This window comes from Podarcis muralis, chromosome 2 (genome assembly GCF_964188315.1).
Source record: "Podarcis muralis chromosome 2, rPodMur119.hap1.1, whole genome shotgun sequence".
In the NCBI taxonomy this organism is placed as follows: Eukaryota; Metazoa; Chordata; class Lepidosauria; order Squamata; family Lacertidae; genus Podarcis; species Podarcis muralis.
The window spans coordinates 104,327,824-104,347,509 of NC_135656.1; the positions used below are offsets into that span (position 1 = coordinate 104,327,824).

Below are 19,686 nucleotides of genomic sequence, written 5' to 3' on the forward strand. Positions count from 1 at the left end.
CTCCGCCTTTTCCCTGGCACCCTCCAGAACTTGGCGCCCCGGCGCCCCGTGCCACTTGCCTCTATGGGCAAGACGCCCCTGTGCGCCATGAAGTTAAAAAATACAGTGGTGCCTCGCAAGATGAAAAGAATCCGTTCCGCGATTCTCTTCGTCTAGCGGTTTTTTCGTCTTGCGAAGCAACCCTATTAGCGGCTAAGTGGATCAGCGCTATTAGCAGTTTAGCGGCTATTAAAGGATTAGCGGCTAAGCTGCTAAAAGGCTATTAGCGGCTTAGAAAAAGGGGGGAAACAGCGGGGGGGGGGAAATCGCAAGACTAGCAAGATGTTTCGTCTTGCGAAGCAAGCCCATAGGGAAAATCGTCTTGCGAAGCAACTCAGTAACGGAAAACCCTTTCGTCTAGCGGGTTTTCCGTCTTGTGAGGCATTCGTCTTGCGGGGCACCACTGTATCCCCTACCTGCATTATACAGGCAGATTTCAGGGAGGGAAAGGGGGGAAAGCAAAACATTTTTGCCTTTTCCCACCCTTCGGAAACTTCACCATTCTGCTAGACAGCTCAGGTGTGCAGTTGGGAGTCAGCCCCAAACCCTTTAAAGTACTATGTAGCTGAACAGGAGAAGACCCCCAGGAGGGTGGGAAAGAACAGAAAGGCCTCGCTTTTTCTTTCACCCTCCTGAAACTTTCCCTCCTATAGAGAGGCAGACGGTTTCTGTCCCAAGCTGACAGGAGCCCAACCCTTGAATAAATCTGCAGTGAAGTCTTTGCCTCAACACGAATGGCATTTCTTCTTAACCTGTTTACATACACTTCTGCTGCCACTGTACCTTGCTAGCAATGGTGCCCAGGTGCCTTGCGCTGCTCTCCAGCTGGCGAGAGATGTTCTGAGCCGTAGAGAGGGCCTTCATGGACACAGGCAGCGCTCCAGTGCAGCCGGGGCCTCCACAGTGCCGTTGACCTAAGCTGTCCCGGCAGGAAGCCCCTCCGCACGGGGTCTGCTCACAGCCCTCTTCTCCAGAAGCACCGCAGATCTAGAGCAAGAGGAGTCCAAGATCAGTGCAGGGAAACAGGAGTTGCATAGAAAATCCCTTGCATAGAAAAATGGAACAAGAGAAAGGAGGGCCAGAACTGGGGGCAGGAGAAAGTGAGGTTCTCATTCCCCCCCCCCATCTTAAGTTAAGCCCTCCACATTTCCATGTTAGCCTGCAAATATTTTTCAAATAATCCCCCATAAAGATTCACCAGCAAATTTTGATGCAAATTTACCCTTATATACAGCGTTTTGTATTCTGTTCCCCCCCAATGCAGTAAGCTCCAGAGCAACATATAAATTATTATTATTATTATTATTATTATTATTATTATTATTACCCCACCCATCTGGCTGGGTTTCCCCAGCCACTCTGGGCAGCTCCCAACATAATAATAATAATAATAATAATAATAATAATAATAATAATAATAATAATAAAGCGATAAAACATCAAACATTAAAAACATAACATTATGCAAGTGCTATGTTCCAGGGATCGTGCCTAAAGCCAAAATGGCATAAAGTCAAAATCGTTTGGGTTCAAGCTCAGGCGGGATGGCCAAAATCATTTTTCCTGGAACCCTGCCCCCCTTTCCATTTTATTTTGATTTCCTGCCATGGATGTAAAGCGAAATGCACACTAGTTAAATGTGTGTCAGTTGGGGGCTTACTGTATGCACATCTTTACAAAGCGCCGCTCCCTAATATAATGTGGTTTTGTATCTTCCCACGCACAAATAACATGCACACTTCATCCTTGCACATGCATCTTTGTACACATGACTTGGCTGGAGAATCGTACTGCAAAATTATGATAAGGACGAATTCCAAACAATGGCTACCACCCCACCACCACCACCCCAACCGGGTTTGCACAGTATTTCAGAAAGCGAAAATTAGCCCTTCAACCCAGAATTTCCACTCCATCCCTATCACCCAGGCCAGAGCTCTCCCCTCCAACAAACACCTCTCTGCTCCCCTCCGTCCTCTTGCCCCGCAGCCTCGCCCTGAACAATAACTCGCCTTCTGGTTGATCCTGCTCAGACTGAGGCTGCCGGCCTTTTTCTGGAGGTCGCGCAAAGACTTCCGCTGAGCAGCTGCCGTCTTGCGGAAAGCATCTCCCCTGCGCCTCAGGAGCTCAACGGTGGCCTGGTGCATGAGCTTGGACTGACCCACCGGGCTCTGAGGGCCGTGGACGGAGCTGTTTGCTCGCTGCTGGGCCAGCTGTGACTCCTGGAAGAATCCCAGGATGCTTTGGAAAGACTCTGCCGGCACAAAAGAGGTACATTTCAGGGGTGGCCCCGTGACCCGTGCCTAGATCCTTCTTCTGCCCGGATACCGCCCCCCACGTTTCTTACTGTTGAAGCTGGCGTTTGTCATCCTCTGCAGCTGGCTGTTGAGGTAGCTGACGGTGCGGTTGAGCTCCCCTAGCTCTTGGCTCAGCGCATTCAGACGCCTCTTTTGCCCGCCAGCTTCCTTCTCGGTGCCGTCCAGGTGTGAGTCTGTAGCCTGCAGCTGTTGCCAGAGTTCATCTGTGTCCACCCTAGCGGTGGGAAGGAAAACAGCATGTATGTCCAACTCGGCTGCGGCGCTTGTTGGGCAAAGCGCTATCTCGTAGGCCTACCTATAGAGAGGTTAGGCTGGCCTCAACTAGAGCCAGGGCTTTTTCGGCTGTGGCTCCAATCTGGTGGAACGCTCTGTCACAAGAGACTAGGGCCCTGCGGGACTTGACATCTTTCCGCAGGGCCTGCAAGACAGAGCTGATCCACCAGGCCTTTGGCCAGGGCACAGCCTGACCCCCTCCTTTGGCAATCTTCACAGAACTTTAGCCTAATGGTTGCCATCAATTTGAGTTGAACTAATTTTATAATGAAATGATTTTAGAATGTTGTATTGTTTTCTTGTTGTTAGCCGCCCTGAGCCCAGCTTCGGCTGGGGAGGGCGGGATATAAATAAAATTTATTATTATTATTATTACCTCGCAGGGTTGTTGGGAGTGGGAAAAGCAGGATAGAAATAAGGCACGCAAAATGATTCAAGTGCTGCACGTCCCCAAAGCTGGGTGGCAAGGGAGAATACAAGGTGGCTAGGACTGCGTTACCAAATTTTGTTGGTTTATAGAGCTCTTTCACCACCACACCTTTTGCCTAATGCCGAACTGTAGTGCTGATAACTCTCTAAGCTGGAATGTGTGCAGAGGAGGTGGTCAAGGGTCTGGAAACCACGCCGTATGAGGAACAGTCGAAGGAGCTGGGTATGTTTAGCTTGGAAAAGAGGAGACTGAGAGGAGATATGATAGCCATGTTCAACTATCTAAAGGGCTGTCACGTGGAAGATGGAGCAAGCACGTTTTGTTCTGCACTGGAGGCTGGGACCTGAACCAATGGCTTCAAGTTACAGTGGTACCTCAGGTTACATACGCTTCAGGTTACGTACGCTTCAGGTTACAGACTCTGCTAACCCAGAAATAGTGCTTCAGGTTAAGAACTTTGCTTCAGGATGAGAACAGAAATCGTGCTCCGGCGGCGCGGCGGCAGCAGGAGGCCCCATTAGCTAAAGTGGTGCTTCAGGTTAAGAACAGTTTCAGGTTAAGAATGGACCTCTTAACCTGAGGTACCACTGTACTAGAAAGGAGATTCCGACTAACCACCAGGAAGAACTCTCTGACAGTAAGAGCTGTTTGGCAGAGGAACGGACTCTTTCAGGAGGTGGTGGAGTCTTTCTTCCTGTAAGGTTATTTTAAACAGAGGCCGGAGGGCCATCTGTCAGGGATGCTTTAGTTGAGATTCCTGCACCGTAGGACTAGACAGCACTCGGGTCCCTTCTAGCTCTACATTTCCATGATTCCGTGATTCTATAACTTCTAGCTCCTTTATCCCCACACCCCAAATTAAGATGCCCAGGAGTGGATGGTTGTTAATCGGTTTTTCAGTCTGGATGTGCCCACAGAGGAAAAACTTGAAGCACAAAGGTTATCATATCCTTCAATTTCTGGCATGCACAAACTGAATAAAAAAACAGACCATTTCACGCTTAACAACTTGTTAAGTGTGTCAGGACAAAAGAAATAATTATAATTTCTAATTTTTCATGTTATTTTATTTCGTGAAAGCAACTAGAAAAAATATTATGTTGGGAAGTTCTCACACAGGTGAAGGGAAGCAGTGGGGAGGAGGGGAGGGTTAGGTTGAATTTGGGAAATAAAATAATATATGGGACAGCAAAGGATATAATAGATTCTTATAGAATAGTAATAGATTGTAACCAGAATAGAAGTTCTAAAGGAGAAGTAGATGTATTTTTAGTATTTTAATTATTGTAATAGTTATTATTATTTCTTATTGGTAGAAGGCAATGTTAACTCAGACTTCTTTGTTTTGCTGTCTGTATAATTTTCTTAAAACAACAACAGCCCAACCTCTCTCACCACCAAAGAAACACAAATGAACAGCACGAGCAACGCTGACACCAAACCCTACATACATTAAGAAAATAGAAACATCGCCATGTCTCAACAAATGAAACTGATTTGGAAAAATGTTACATGGAAAAAATACGAGAGACATTACACATACTTCTGTAAAACAAGAAAATATTTAATACAGGGGTACCTCGGGTTACATACGCTTCAAGTTACATATGCTTCAGGTTACAGACTCTGCTAACCCAGAAATAGTGCTTCAGGTTAAGAACTTTGCTTCCGGATGAGAACAGAAATTGTGATCCGGCGGCGCGGCGGCAGCAGGAGGCCCCATTAGCTAAAATGGTGCTTCAGGTTAAGAACAGTTTCAGGTTAAGAACGGACCTCCGGAACGAATTAAGTACGTAACCAGAGGAACCACTGTAATAATAATAAAAAAAACCCAACAACAGACCATTCCCCCTTTTTCTGCTTCAATTCTACCTCACGTCTCCTTACCTGGTATCTTCCAGAAGGGCACTGAGCTGCTGCAACAGGGGAGTGCTTGGACTGCTGCCGTCCCCAAGGAGCCGCTCGACGTCACCCAGCCTGTCCTCCAGGTTGCGCATGCGGCTGCTGCTGGCCGCAGGGATGGGCCCCCCTTCCTTCAGGGCCTGCACTGTGCCCTGCAGCCTCCGCAGCTGTTCCCAGAGCTGTGCCAGAACCGCGTCCCACTGGCCGAAGCAAGGGTGGCAGGGGGAGCAACGGGGGAAGTTCTGTTGGAAGCCCCGCCGGCACTGGTCGCAGCGCGGTCCCGTGAAGCCACCTCGGCAGGGGCAGTGCCCCGTGAGACGGTCACACTGCAGGCTCTCGGACCCCGTGGGGTCACACTCACAAGCTGCGGGGGGCAAAAACCGGAGGTCATTCCCCAAGCAAGCTTTAGTTTGTTTCTATACCATTTCATTCTGAACCAGTACAAAAGCCAGTTGCACCGCATTGAAACACATTGGTACCTCGGGTTACATATGCTTCAGGTTACATATGCTTCAGGTTACACACTCCGCTACCCCAGAAATAGTGCTTCAGGTTAAGAACTTTGCTTCAGGATAAGAACAGAAATTGTGCTCCGGCAGCGCGGTGGCAGCAGGAGGCCCCATTAGCTAAAGTGGTGCTTCAGGTTAAGAACAGTTTCAGGTTAAGAATGGACCTCCGGAACGAATTAAGTACTTAACCCGAGGTACCACTGTATAAGCATGCACCATTAAAACACACCTTACAAAACATTACAGAAAGACAGGACGAGTGGACTCTCTGTGCCCTTACCACAGCAAAATGACTAATACTGATGAGCTGGAAAAATAACAATGCGGCTCCCTGCTCTGATTTTATTGGTGTTAGCCGCCCTGAGCTCGGCTCTGGCTGGGGAGGGCGGGGTATAAATAAAAATTTATTATTATTATTATATTATTCTACAATTGGATTGAAGACTTCTATAAACTCGCAACATATGAACAACTTGCATATAAACACAGACTTGCCACGGACAAATTCAATGATATTTGGAATCCAATCTTACAAATACTGTAATAGAAGAAGAAGAAGAGTTTGGATTTGATATCCTGCCTTTCACTCCCTTTAAGGAGTCTCAAAGCAGCTAACATTCTCCTTTCCCTTCCTCCTCCACAACAAACACTCTGTGAGGTGAGTGGGGCCGAGAGACTTCAAAGAAGTGTGACTGGCCCAAGGTCACCCAGCAGCTGCATGTGGAGGAGCGGAGACGCGAACCCGGTTTCCCAGATTACGAGACTACCACTCTTAACCACTACACCACACTGGCTCTCTTAATAGGTTAAGATCTGGTGACGTACAATAACAAGCTTGTAAAGTATACAGTTTTGGGGCTTTCCCCCTCCCCCCCTTCATTTCCCCTTCTACACGAGTTCTGTTTCTCTTTTTCTCTTTTTCTCTGTTATTTTTCTCTTTTTCTCTGTTATTTACATCTCACCATGTTTAGTGCACATATAATTATGTACGTTTTGAACTTTTGATAAAGATGTTTAAAACACACACACACGATAGAACCATCACTCTAAAACAATGCTAAAGATACACAGCCCACATGTGTTTTTGTGGGAAGACGGGCAAAAGCAGCGGTTATCCCATAACTCACTTGCAAAGAAGGATCAGCTTGCACAGTTGCCTACTGGTCAATAGACCAGGGGAGGCATTTCTTTAGGGCCAACAATTTTGGGGCAACCACCATTAGCAGAGAAGCACAGGTGCTCAAGTAAGGCATTGTCAGAGAACCTGAGCTTGCAATGCCAGGAGGTGGGAAACTCATCCAGATCTCCTAACCCTCATGGGCCAAATTTGACCGGTGGGTGGAGTTAGCCATCTGTCAATCACCTGACCTCACAATGCAGCACCCACGCACAATGTTTGGAGTGAAAGATTCTCGCTTGCACTACGCACTCGTACTCACCTAGACATTCCCGTTCCGGGTCTCCCCAGTGATCTTCTTGACAGTGGGAGCAAACCCGGCCCCCGAAGCCCTGCAGGCAATGGCATTGCCCTGTGAACTGAAGGAAGTGAAAGGTGAAGCGGTGGTAGTAGGGCTAGAACGCTGGTGCATGAGCCGCCCAGGTGTCTCCCCCTCTTAGGCTAACGCTCTCGAGCGCTCGGCCACTTTACCATGTTGCAGTCCGACCGTAACGAATGGGCAGGGTCACAGTTGCACGGCTGACACCCCACGTCGCTGCCGAAGCCCCAGAAGTTGGGGGCGCACCTGTCACAGTTCTTCTCTACCACGTTGGGGCGGCAGGGGCAATTGCCTGTAGTTCGATCGCAGTGGCAGATGCCTTTGGAGCAGTGCGAGGGCAGCGTGCCCTGTTCGTTGCAGGTACAGCCTTGGGAAAAGAGAATTTATCTTAATGCTGCCAGCGTTTTCAAATGTACACAATTCCCCCCCCCCATATATTCAATAAATGTTTCCCTGTCTTCTCTAAACGTATGATCTTATTGTTCTCTTATTCTATGCGTTAAGTCTGCAAGCTGCACATATTCTGTTAGCTTAATTTGCCGTTCTTCTTTAGTTGGGACCTCGCTCGTTTTCCATTTTTGGGCTAACGAAACACAGGCCACAGTAGTAGCATACATAAGGTAAAGGGACCCCTGACCATTAGGTCCAGTCACGGGCGACTCTGGAGTTGTAGCGCTCATTTTGCTTTACTGGCCGAGGGAGCCGGCGTTTGTCCGCAGACAGTTTTTCCGGGTCATGTGGCCAACATGACTAAGCCGCTTCTGGCTAACCAGAGAAGCATGGAAACACCGTTTAGCTTCCCGTCGAAGCAGTACCTATTTATCTACTTGAACTTCGACGTGCTTTAGAACTGCTAGACTGTGGCAGGAGAAGGACCGAGCAACAGGAGCTCACCCCATCGCAGGGATTCGAACCGCCGACCTGCTGATCGGCAAGCCCTAGGCTCTGTGGTTTAACCCACAGCGCCACCCGCGTCCCTTTGTAGTAGCATACATAAACTTTTTTGACACCTGGGAATTTCAGTCTGAATTATCCCCAACAAAAAGAACTCTGGTTTTTTAGGGGAAAGTACTTTTAAACATTTTTTGAATTCATTATGGGATATTTCCCAGTACTCTTTTACCCTTTTACAAGCCCACCACATGTGAAAGAACGTTCCCTCAACCTCTTTGCATCTCCAGCACTTATCTGATTCAGTCTTATACATCTTAGCAAGCCTAAAGGTAAAGGTACCCCTGCCCGTACGGGCCAGTCTTGACAGACTCTAGGGTTGTGCGCCCATCTCACTCAAGAGGCTGGGGGCCAGCGCTGTCCGGAGACACTTCCGGGTCACGTGGCCAGCGTGACAAAGCTGCATCTGGCGAGCCAGCGCAGCACACGGAAACGCCGTTTACCTTCCTGCTAGTAAGCGGTCCCTATTTATCTACTTGCACCCGGGGGTGCTTTCAAACTGCTAGGTGGTATTTAACACCGAGTAGGCCTCTTAGCAAGCCTACTCGGTGTTAAATACCACCTGTAAATCATTTCCAGGTAGTTCTCCTTCAAAGAATAACATTTTCAATTTCCATCAACCCGGTTTATCTTCACTAGCAAACTCTTATTTGTTCTCTGTTCTCCAGCATCTTGCTGCTTCTGTCATCACTACCACCCCCAACATTTGCTGCCTAAAGTGACCACCTCACTCTACCTAATGAACAGGGTCAGCCCTGGTTCCATGGACTACAGATCTACTCAAGCCTGCCACACCCTCCTTCCTCTAGCCTGCATGGGGCCCCCAGCCACAACAAAACCGGCCAAACACTACTTCTCATTCTCGAATCACAAGTTCCTCCCAGCCATCCTCACAATCCAGGCCCGGCCACCCTACTCACGTCGGCAGCTACGCTGGAAGGCGTTGCCATAGAAGCCAGGCTGGCACTCAGAACAGTGGGGCCCGCCAGTGTGGTAAAGGCAGCGAAGGCATTGGCCGCTGTGCGGATCACAGGCTTCGGGGTCGCTGGGGTCAATGTTGTTGTTGCACTGGCAAGGGCGGCAGGCTCCACCTTCCTGCTCAGGGGCTCCAAAATAGCCAGGCGAGCAGTGGTCACACCGTGGTCCTGCCAGAGACATGGGACGTTACTGAGGGGTGGGAGCAGGACATGCAGACCGTCACTGCAGTCAGACCAACAATACATGCTTTTCCAGGTGGGCACACGAAGGGGTTGTGGCTCACAGGGCTTTTGTGAGAGAGAACTCGGTGAGATCACTTCCTTTGTTTACCTTGGCAGGAAGCTGTAGCCCTACATATTTCCTTCCTGCCAGGGCGGCCCTTTCTTTCCTCGCCACGCTTCCAAGCTGACCAAACGTACGTGTCTGAGCTCTGCAGCTCAGACACCATTTCAGAACTTACATTTTGTACCTTTGTAACTTAGATCGTCCCATCACCTCCTGGCAAATAGAAGGGGAAGAAATGGAAGCAGTGAGAGATTTTACTTTCTTGGGCTCCATGATCACTGCAGATGGTGACAGCAGCCACGAAATTAAAAGACGCCTGCTTCTTGGGAGAAGGGCAATGACAGGCCTAGACAGCATCTTGAGAAGTAGAGACGTCACCTTGCCAACAAAGGTCCGCATAGTTAAAGCCATGGTTTTCCCAGTAGTGATGTATGGAAGTGAGAGCTGGACCATAAAGAAGGCTGATCGCCGAAGAATTGATGCTTTTGAATTATGGTGCTGGAGAAGACTCTTGAGAGTCCCATGGACTGCAAGAAGATCAAACGCATCCATTCTTAAGGAAATCAGCCCCGAGTGCTCACTGGAAGGACAGATCGTGAAGCTGAGGCTCCAGTACTTTGACCACCTCATGAGAAGAGAAGACTCCCTGGAGAAGACACTGATGTTGGGAAAGATGGAGGGCACAAGGAGAAGGGGGCGACAGAGAACGAGATGGCTGGATAGTGTTTTCGAGGTTACCAGCATGAGTTTGACCAAACTGCGGGAGGTAGTGGAGGACAGAGGTGCCTGGCGTGCTCTGGTCCATGGGGTCACGAAGAGTCGGACACGACTAAACGACTAAACAACAACAACTTAGATCGTAGTTATAAACCTGCCTTCATTTTGCTTCTGTAACTGCCGCTTCAAGAGCTGGGTTATGTAAGTAAATGCTACTTTTATTTCTTCACAAAACAATGCGTGGATGTTGTTTTTAAGGGGAAGAAAAGGGGTGACAGTATTCCTTAAAGCATTCTGGACTATTGATTCTAGAAGGTTAAATCAACCTCGTTTTAGCAAACGATGGCACTCTGCTGATTTCACTCACATGAGCAAGGAAGGGCAGTAACTAAACAATATATCCTCTCCTAGTGCCTAAATCCATTCCCACAGAACACACAATTACTTAATGATGGCTATTTCTCCTCTTTTCTCACTATGGCCCAATGGGAAGTGGAACTCGGTTGAACTGTTTTCACCGACCCTTATCACAACAACTAGAAAGGTTGTTGCCAGGTCAGAAAAACTGGGAGCTCCTTCACCTCCTTTTGTGTACCTCTTCACAATCAACCAATTCTATTGTGTTTCTGGTAAAGGGTAGAGGTGGGACTATGAAGGGCAGGGGCATGGAGATGCTAGAATTCAAGGCAAGAAGGAATACTGTACTGCTAGTTAGGTTCAGGGGCTCAGTGGTGCATGTGTTTACATGTGGAGAGAATCAAGAGAAGGGGAGATCGATCCAGGCTGCACAACTTACAACCCACCAAGCTGAATGCAGTCAACTAGTCTGGGCTACCACCCAGGAGGACTCCCGTGCTCAGCGCCTGAAGGCCCCAGTCCTGCCACTCACCACCTGGCCCAGGGCGGGGCCTGACAGGCCTATAAGAACTGCTGTTGTGGCTACCACCCAGGAGGACTCCCCTGCTCAGCGCCTGAGGGCCCCAGTCCTGCCACTCAACACCTGGCCCAGGGCGGGGCCTGATGGGCTCTATAAAGGACTGCTGCCGCTGCTGCTGCTGGGCAGAGAGGGCTCCGTTTTGTTTTGTTTTTTGTTTAAATTGCTGTTATTTTTTACCTATGTCATTTTAAACTGTGATATTAATGCTGTATTCTTAAGTTTTAGATTTTGATTTATGTGGAAATTGTTTCCCACTTGGTTGTGTATTTTTTTTTTTTGATGCGGTTTATTTATTGTTTATGACTTTTGTAATTACCTAAATCTTGTTATGCTGTAAGCCGCCTTGAGCATTGTTTTTTAACTGTGGAAAGGCGGCGTACAAATAAAAACTGATGAAGATGATGAGTCACAAATATGAAAGCCTATCAGGGACTCGGTAAATTCGCTGGTTGTGCCACCAGCCTAACATGTGGAATGCCCATCATCTAGCAGATTATGACACCTGGGTGGTGGGTATTCTTTTTTCTGTAAGTCATCGGTTGAACACGTCATAATAGCAGGATCATAAGACTGATTCAGCGCATTAGTCTGTCTAGCTCAGTACTGTTTACTCTGACTGGCAGAAGTTCTGCAGTTTCAGGCAGGAGTGTTTCACAGCCCTACGTGGAAATGGCAGGGGTCAAACCCGGGACCTTCTGCATGCAAAGAAGATGCTGTGCAATTGAGTCACGGCCCTTCATGGAGCACAGCAGCAGTCTGAAAGGGCAGTGGAGGTGTGCTAGAGGACAGTCTTGCAGAGGCTGTGTCCTCAAAATGGCAACTTATATAACCGCATCCCTTGCCCTTTCGAAACGCCTTACCTGTATAGCCTGGAGCACAAAGGCAAACAATCTGATTGGTTTCCCTGTCGGTATGGCAGGAGATGCCGTGATAGTGCCGAGACCCTGGATACCCAGGGCAAGGGCAGGGGCGGCACTGTTGCCCTGAGCCCAAGACGGGGTCTCCATAGTAACCATCCAAGCACCTGTGATGGGGCAAAAAAAGGAGAACAGAGGCAGTAAGAGCAACCTTAGGTGGTGGTGGTGGTGGTTAGTAGTAATTTATTACACGCCCTTCATCCTAATGTCCAGCAATTAAAAACACAATATTAAAAACAATTCAAAATTACTTACAACCACAAAAGTAGGGTGGGTCCTAAAAATATGCACCTCAAATGTCAAATTATCACCCGTTCTTCCTGGCCACTCTTCATCACAGCTGGTTTTGCCCCAGTATAAGCCTTATTAGTATAAACTGACGCTCCATCCCACAGTTTAGCCTCTTCACAATATACTCCCCTTTCAATCCTCCTTGCAGTGTCTCTCTCCTCCAGTAATCTTCCCGTGGAATCTCCCTGTTTCCTCCTAAAACAAGCTAACAGTGCCTGCTCTAATCTCTTCCTTGAAGGCTGGTATCAGGGGACCAAGCTGTGCTGCATGATTCAGAAAAAAAGGTATCTCCTCTCTCTCTCTCTCTCTCTCTCTCTCTCTCTCTCTCTCTGTGTGTGTGTGTGTGTGTGTGTGTGTGTCTGGGCAGAATATCCATGTTTGAGATGGAAAAACGTGGGAAGAAGGGCTGTTTGACTCTGACAAAAAAAGAATGTATTTTTTTCCAACCTGCTGCAATGAAATTCTTTAAAAAGGGGAATATTTAGTGTTTCTTGTCAAATACCAGCACCAATCTTCCGAAGGAAAGGGGGTCTGTCAGTCGATGCTTGTCCACCCCCTCCCATCCCATTTTCCAATCCAGAGTTGCCCAGCCATAACAAACTCAGCCCTCCACACTGCAACATTTTATTGCAGTTGGGATCCCGTCACGTTTTCCCACGAATCCCACATGCGTACCTCTCACAATGGCGGCCAGCCGTGTAATCGCGGCACCGGTGGCAGGCCCCCGTGTGCAAGTCACACTCCTCCGAGTGCCCGTTGCAGTGGCAAGGCCGGCAAGTCGGGAAGCCCCACTGGCCTGGTGGGCACTGGTCGCACTGGCGTCCAATGGCACCATGTTGGCACCGGCACTGCCCGCTTACTGGTTCGCAGATCCGGGAGACTGAGCCTTCGGGGGAACAGGCGCAGGCTGTGGGGACAAGGGCCATGCTTTCAGCGTGACAGGTGAGGGCGCATTAACCATTATAAATTATGGCACAGTTCTCTGGAAAGTCCCTAATATGGAGATTGCGCCCAATTTCCTGGCACAGGGTATTTTCAGAGAGTTCAATGTGGCAGCTATTGCCAAATCCAGAAGACAGGAAGCTCTTCTAAAACACAGCTCCTTAACCTCTAGTAGTAACTACCCAGGCTGACAGGGTGAAAGGATAACAGGGGTGGGTGGGCAGCAACGTTAAGTGGGTCTAGCAGTGGTCATGTTGACCTAGGACCCAGAATCCCTGGGTTCAAATCCTCACACAGACCCGGGGCAGGGGGGGACACACTAGAGAGTATTGTGGCAACTTAAAGATTAACAATTTCTAGGTACTGGACAAGGTCTTTGATTGTTTCTGCTGCAAGAGACTAATAAGACAAGGCTGCCCCTTTGGAAATATCTACCTCACAGGGTGGCTGATAGGGTAAAATTGGAGAGGAAAAGAGAACCATGCAGGCCGCCCTGAGCTCCTTGGAGAAAAGTTGGGACAACAATAATAATAAATATGAAGATGGTTACTTAATCCCATCCCCTCATCCCAATCTGAAGAGGTTCTCCTTTTTTGAAGGGATGCGGGTGGCGCTGTGGGTTAAACCACAGAGCCTAGGACTTGCCGATCAGAATGTCGGCGGTTCGAATCCCCGCAATGGGGTGAGCTCCCGTTGTTCGGTCCCAGCTCCTGCCAACCTAGCAGTTCGAAAGCACGTCAAAGTGCAAGTAGATAAATAGGTACCACTCCAGCGGGAAGGTAAACGGCGTTTCCGTGCACTGCTCTGGTTCGCCAGAAGTGGCTGGCTACATGACCCGGAAGCCATACGCTGGCTTCCTCAGCCAATAAAGCGATATGAGCGCCGCAACCCCAGAGTCGGCCACGACTGGACCTAACAGTCAGGGGTCCCTTTACCTTTATACATTAAGGCCAGAGAGCAACTCAAATTCACAGCATGCTTTTGAAGCACTATGATAAACATTCCTGCCTTCTGTTAAAGAATCCTGGGAGCTGTAGTTTGTTATGGGTGCTGAGAGTTGTGAGGAGACCCCCACCTCCATTCCCCTCGTGGAGCTACAATTCCCAGAGTGGTTCAACGATCAAGGAACTTGGGAATTGTTGCTGCTCTGTGAGGGAAATAGGGAGGGTCTCCTCACAACTCTCAGCAGCCTTAACAAAACTACATTTCCCACAATTCTTTGGGGGAAGTCGTGACTGCTTAACAGTGGTATCATAGATGTATGGCTTGGATGTGGGTTAAGTTAGTCAGGTTTAACCACTGCCTGGAGTTGTAGGAGCTTGAATAATACTTAAATATATAATAATGATAATCCCAAAGAAGAGAATCTGCTCCAGTCCAGTTCTGTTGCTCAACTGAGACCTCTTTGACTGGATGGGGCCTGCCTCTCAAGCCACAGAAAATCTGTTCTGGAGCTTAGCACTCGGTCACTGGGGAGCTGAAGCTGCTTTTGTAAAGGGAGTTGGTTCCTTAAGGGGATCTAGCTCAGGGGTGCTGTCTCTGGGTGGCGCCTAGTCAGAGTGGGATCTCCTTCCCCCCTGTGTCAGGATCCCATTTGCTACTCTGAGGATCAGTAATATACATAGCTGTCAACCTTCCCCTTTTTGTGAGAAATTCCCTTATTCCAGTGCCGTTTTCTGCTTCCCACTGCTATTCCGGATTGTTAGATATCCCGTAGACTGTCCCCGGGACAGGTGAGGCTGCTGATCCCTTATTTTCAAATCTGAAAGTTGACAGCTATGGTAATATAGCCCAGCCACAAGTTTTTCACCTCCCCTCTCAGTGAAAACTAGGCTTAATCAACAGTTGAGGAAAAGACAAGGATGACCATGAGGGAGGCAGAACATGCAGGCCCTGCCTTGATTACTCACGGCTGCAGCCGTAGGGTCCGAATCCGTAGGTGCCCGGGACACACTGGTCACAGCGCCGACCCATCACGTTGGGCTTACACTGGCATTGCCCTCCCAGTTTGTGGCAAACACTGCTGGTGGAGCCCTGGGGATCACACTGGCAGGCTGAAGGCGGAAGAAACCACAACGGTTAGGGAAGTAAGCTAGGCAGGGGGAAAGATGAGAGGCACTCGCCTCCCCACCCCAATGCCAAGGAGACTGGGGAGAGGGACAAGTGGAGATGCGCTCCAACACACTGAGCGCAAGCACATCACTCTAGACTGTATGCACATGAGCAAAAGAGGAATATTCCTGCTTGTAGTAATGTGGTAAAATGCAAGTTCATAGTTTGAGGCCGCAGGTGGTGAAATCGTGCAGGTTACAGTCTAGAACATCCATCAGACAGACAGATGCTGCCCAAATCCTGAGAACCTTGACTTTAGTTATCTTTAAAATTAGCATGTTTCTAGGCCCCATGGTAGGGGCACGGGTCTAGGACTTGCCAATCAGAAGGTCGGCAGTTTGAATCCCCACAACAGGGTGAGCTCCCGTTGCTCGTTCTCTGCTCCTGCCAACCTAGCAGTTCAAAAGCATGTCAAAGTGCAAGTAGATAAATAGGTACTGCTCCGGCGGGAAGGTAAACGGTGTTTCCGTGCGCTGCTCTGGTTTGCTAGAAGCGGCTTAGTCATGCTGGCCACATGACCCGGAAGCTGTAAGCCGGCTCCCTCGGCCAATAAAGCAAGATGAGTGCCGCAACCCCAGAGTCGTCTGCGACTGGACCTAACGGTCAGGGGTCTCTTTACCTTTAAGTAGCAGCAGCACCAGCAGCAACAACAACATGAACAACCTGTCCGCCATTTTGCATCCCTCCCCCAATACCCGAGACCCTGCGACATTCCAGGACTTTGTGTGTTGGTGGAAATGGCAACCACCAGCACACACACACACACACACAATGGTAGAGACTGGAGAAAAGTATGCAAAGTGGTTTTCTTTCTCAGGCATAAGAAAGAATCACTCACGCATAGCCCCATCATGCATCAGGGCAGAGATGCTGCACAGCAGGCGGCCACAGGTCTCGGCCAGGTCGGGCATGGTGGCCATGCGGAAAACCTCTAGGCAGGTATAGCGCTCCAACGCTTCCCGGCGCTCCACCGCTGCAGGACTGCTACCATGGAGCCCGGGCAGCTCCGTCACACGGGGCAGAAGGACCAGCTGTAGCAAGGAGGGATAGATGTCAGGAAAAGTCTGGCCTGGTTGGGACAAGGACTGAAGCTGGCCCAGCTGCTTATGTAGCACACAAGAGGGGACTTGCTAACTGGGAATGTGTGCAGCAGGCCCAGAAATCTACCTCAGAAGGTGCTGAGATGCATTCCCAGAAAGACTCTGGCAGCTTCTGCAGAATCTCCTTTGCTTGAGTGACATTGGCACGTCACTGTTTTTTGAGTGTGTGCGTGTGAAGATTTAAAACCTGGTTCCTTCTCACCGAGTCAACGAGGATGAAGGCTGCAGGATGGCGCTGTGCCACCCCTGCCCGCTGGAATCGCATGGTGATCTCATAATTGTTCCTGGGCTCGAAACAGAAGGGCCGCGGCAGGAGCACATACCTGGGGAGAGGGAAGACAAAAGTGAGAGACGGGGAAAGGCGGAGAACACACAAGGGGTAAGACTAGGCTCAAGAGGGTTGAGGAACCCAGTTCATAAAATGCAGGTGTTTGCAGACTTGGTAAGGGTTGCTGGGATCGTTCTCAGCTGCCTTGAGGAGAAAAATGTGGCTCACTTTCAAAGTTTGATGCTGCGGACCTGGCACATCCACCAGCCTCTGCCATGCAAATTGTGCCTGGATCACATCTGAGGCCCACATCCATATCATCATCATCATTTATTATTTGTACCCGGCCCATCTGGCTGGGTTTCCCCAGCCAGGGTTTCCCCAACCACTCTGGGTGGCTTCCAACAGAGATTAAAAATACATTAAAACATCAGTCATTAAGAACTTCCCTAAACAGGGCTGCCTTCAGATGTCTTCTAAACATCAGATACAGTGGTACCTCAGGTTACAGACGCTTCAGGTTATATGATTTTGGGTTGCGCACTGCACCAAACCCGTAAGTACCAGAATGGGTTACTTCTGGGTTTCAGTGCTTGTGCATGCGCAGAAGCACTAAATCGTGCTTTCCACATGCTCAGAAGTGCCGAATTGCGACCCGCGCATGTGCAGACGCGGCACTGCAGGTTGCAAACGGTGCAGGTTGCGAACGTGCCTCCCACACGGATCACGTTTGCAACCCGAGGTTCCACTGTAGTTGTTTATTTTTTCGACATCCGATGGGAGGGCATTCCACAGGGTGGGTGCCACTATCGAGAAGGCCCTCTGCCTGGTTCCCTGTAACTTGGCTTCTCGCAGTGAGGGAACTGCCAGAAGGCCCTCAGAGCTGGACCTCAGTGTTTGGGCTGAATGATGGGGGTGGAGATGCTCTTTCAGGTATATGGGCCGAGACACAGTACACCTGCATCACACTCCCCCCCCCCCACCATGGAACTTCAGGTATACTGGGCCTAGGCCATTTAGGGCCTCGCACTTGGCCTTGCATGCATAACAGCATCTCATCGCCCCCAGCCATGACAAGGATACCGCCTGAGGATGATGGGCGCTGTAGTCCAAAACATCTGGATGGCACTCGATTGGTGCAGGCTGCCTTAGCCCTTCAGAAGAGACTGACAGCAGCATTCCTGCACCATTAGAGGGGACTAGAGAGGCAGTTGGCAGATCAAGGAAGGAGGGAGAAGAGTCGGAGCAGGTAGATGAAAGAGAAGCAAAACACAAGATAAAGAGAGAGGCTGGTGGCTGTTATTTATAGCCTCACTATGGGTTAAACCGCAGAGCCTAGGACTTGCCGATCAGAAGGCCAGTGGCTCGAATCCCGACAACGGGGTGAGCTCCCGTTGCTCGGTCCCTCCTACTGCTCTGGTGGGAAGGTAAACGGCGTTTCTGTGCGCTGCTCTGGTTCGCCAGAAGCGGCTTAGTCATGCTGGCCACATGACCCGGAAGCTGTACGTCAGCTCCCTTGCCCAGTAAAGCGAGATGAGCGCCGCAACCCCAGAGTTGGTCACGACTGGACCTAATGGTCAGGGGTCCCTTTACCTTTACCTTTTTATGTATATTAAAAGTCCTCTATATATAATATTAGAAGTTAGTTACAGAGTGGGTTGCTTACTGAGACAACTGTTGGTGCAATTCTTAAAAAAATATTAAAGAACAACTCAAGAGGGGGCGAGGGGTAGCTGCCCCCTCCAAAAAAATAAAAATAAAAATCAATTCAAATCTGAGGTTCTGCCCTCTGAAAAAAGCCTGCCTCCCCCAACAACAACAATACAAAATAATAACCTAACAACAAAAACCCCTTTTTCCAAGCAAACCCCTTTCTTAACAGTTATGGCAAGCCCAATAAAAATAATTAAATAATAATTAAATAAAGCAACAAAACATGCAATGCTCATTCGAGCCTCTGATGCTTATCATTACCGATTAGGAGGGCCACTTTGAATGAAACCCTACTTAGCCATGATATTGTAAAAGGGTTATAATTACTTCCCCCCTGCTTACTACTCCGAAGTTCCTTAAATTTTCACTAGCCTCGTTCAAATTTATCTTCTTTCCCCCATATTTAACCCACAGTATCTTGGTCATTTTACTCAAAGTGGGCATTTCCCACATATACCATTCTGTAATATGCGGGATTTCTCTGCCAACCCCGCCAACCCCAATATTTTGTTTATAGAGTCCTGCTTTGTGCCATTCTTTAAAAAATATTGGCAAGGGTTTTGAGGGGTTTTTTGTGTGCTCTCTGCCTCTGCCACGAGTCTAAATTATAAATTTTACCTCATCTTTTTATCTGAACCTGAATAACTGTCTCTGCCAGGGCATAACAATAACCAGCCAGCCTCTAATAGCTGTCGGGAGGGGGGTGGGACCCTTTGCCTGCAGTGGGTCTGCTTTGTTCCGCTGCCTTAGATAATCTTTTTCCGAGGGAACAATGAGAGCCGCTTCTTTCATTTCACCAACCTGCCTGCCAGCGATAAAAGAGGGTGGCAGCGATTCAAACCATCAAACTGCTTCAGGGGAAACACTTGTATGCCCCATTTCCTTCCTTCCTTTTCTTTTTAAAACCCAGGAAATGTTCCGAACCATTAGCGGAGAGGGAGAAGACATTTCCAAGAAGATGAAAGGAGATCTTGAAAAGGGGTGGATGAGGGGTAGCCTTTCCGATTTGGGGGCTGAGGGTTTTTTGTTTTCTTGCTTCCCCCTCACTCCCCCAATAGGGCTGCTAGAATACAAATGTGGCAGCCCTGGAAAGAAACACCTTCTGAGGTTCTCGCCATAATTCGTTCGCCTATTTGTCTTACCCCAGCCTTCCTCTAGAGAGCTCAGAGCCGTGTACATTGCTCCTGCCCTCCATGTTATGATCACAGCAACCCTAAGAGGTAGGCCCCTCAGTGAGATTGTGGCCTGAGTGGAGATTTGAGACTGGGTCGCCCTAACCCTTGTCTAGCGCTCTAATCGCTACATGTAAGGGATGTGTTGAGAACAGCAGCACAAACGCCTTCTGCACTCCACTAAGAGCTATGCAAGAAGTGTGGATCAGGGGAAGGTGGAATGGGTTCTGTTATGTGCTGAAGTTTTCACCCTGGGCCAGCAGGGGGATACTGTAGGTAGTTTTCACTCAGGTCCACATATGCAAATAAGGGATTGAAAGTGACATTCTGTGATTG

At 49.0% G+C, this 19,686-nt stretch overlaps 1 protein-coding gene across 2 annotated transcripts in view; it reads right to left on the reverse strand.

The window, feature by feature from the left end:
• The window catches only part of LOC114591921 (laminin subunit beta-1-like), a 74,891-nt gene that overhangs the window by 9,784 nt on the left and 45,421 nt on the right, over positions 1-19,686 (reverse strand). For both annotated transcript variants that reach the window (XM_028719668.2, XM_028719669.2), the window contains exons 18-29: positions 16,400-16,520; positions 15,936-16,128; positions 14,896-15,039; positions 12,719-12,950; positions 11,696-11,859; positions 8,839-9,063; positions 7,120-7,334; positions 6,911-7,007; positions 4,948-5,326; positions 2,387-2,571; positions 2,052-2,293; positions 823-1,026 (exon numbers count right to left, since the gene is read on the reverse strand). In XM_028719668.2, the coding sequence (XP_028575501.2) occupies positions 823-1,026; positions 2,052-2,293; positions 2,387-2,571; positions 4,948-5,326; positions 6,911-7,007; positions 7,120-7,334; positions 8,839-9,063; positions 11,696-11,859; positions 12,719-12,950; positions 14,896-15,039; positions 15,936-16,128; positions 16,400-16,520 (2,401 nt within the window). The remainder of the gene's footprint in view (positions 1-822; positions 1,027-2,051; positions 2,294-2,386; positions 2,572-4,947; positions 5,327-6,910; positions 7,008-7,119; positions 7,335-8,838; positions 9,064-11,695; positions 11,860-12,718; positions 12,951-14,895; positions 15,040-15,935; positions 16,129-16,399; positions 16,521-19,686) is intronic.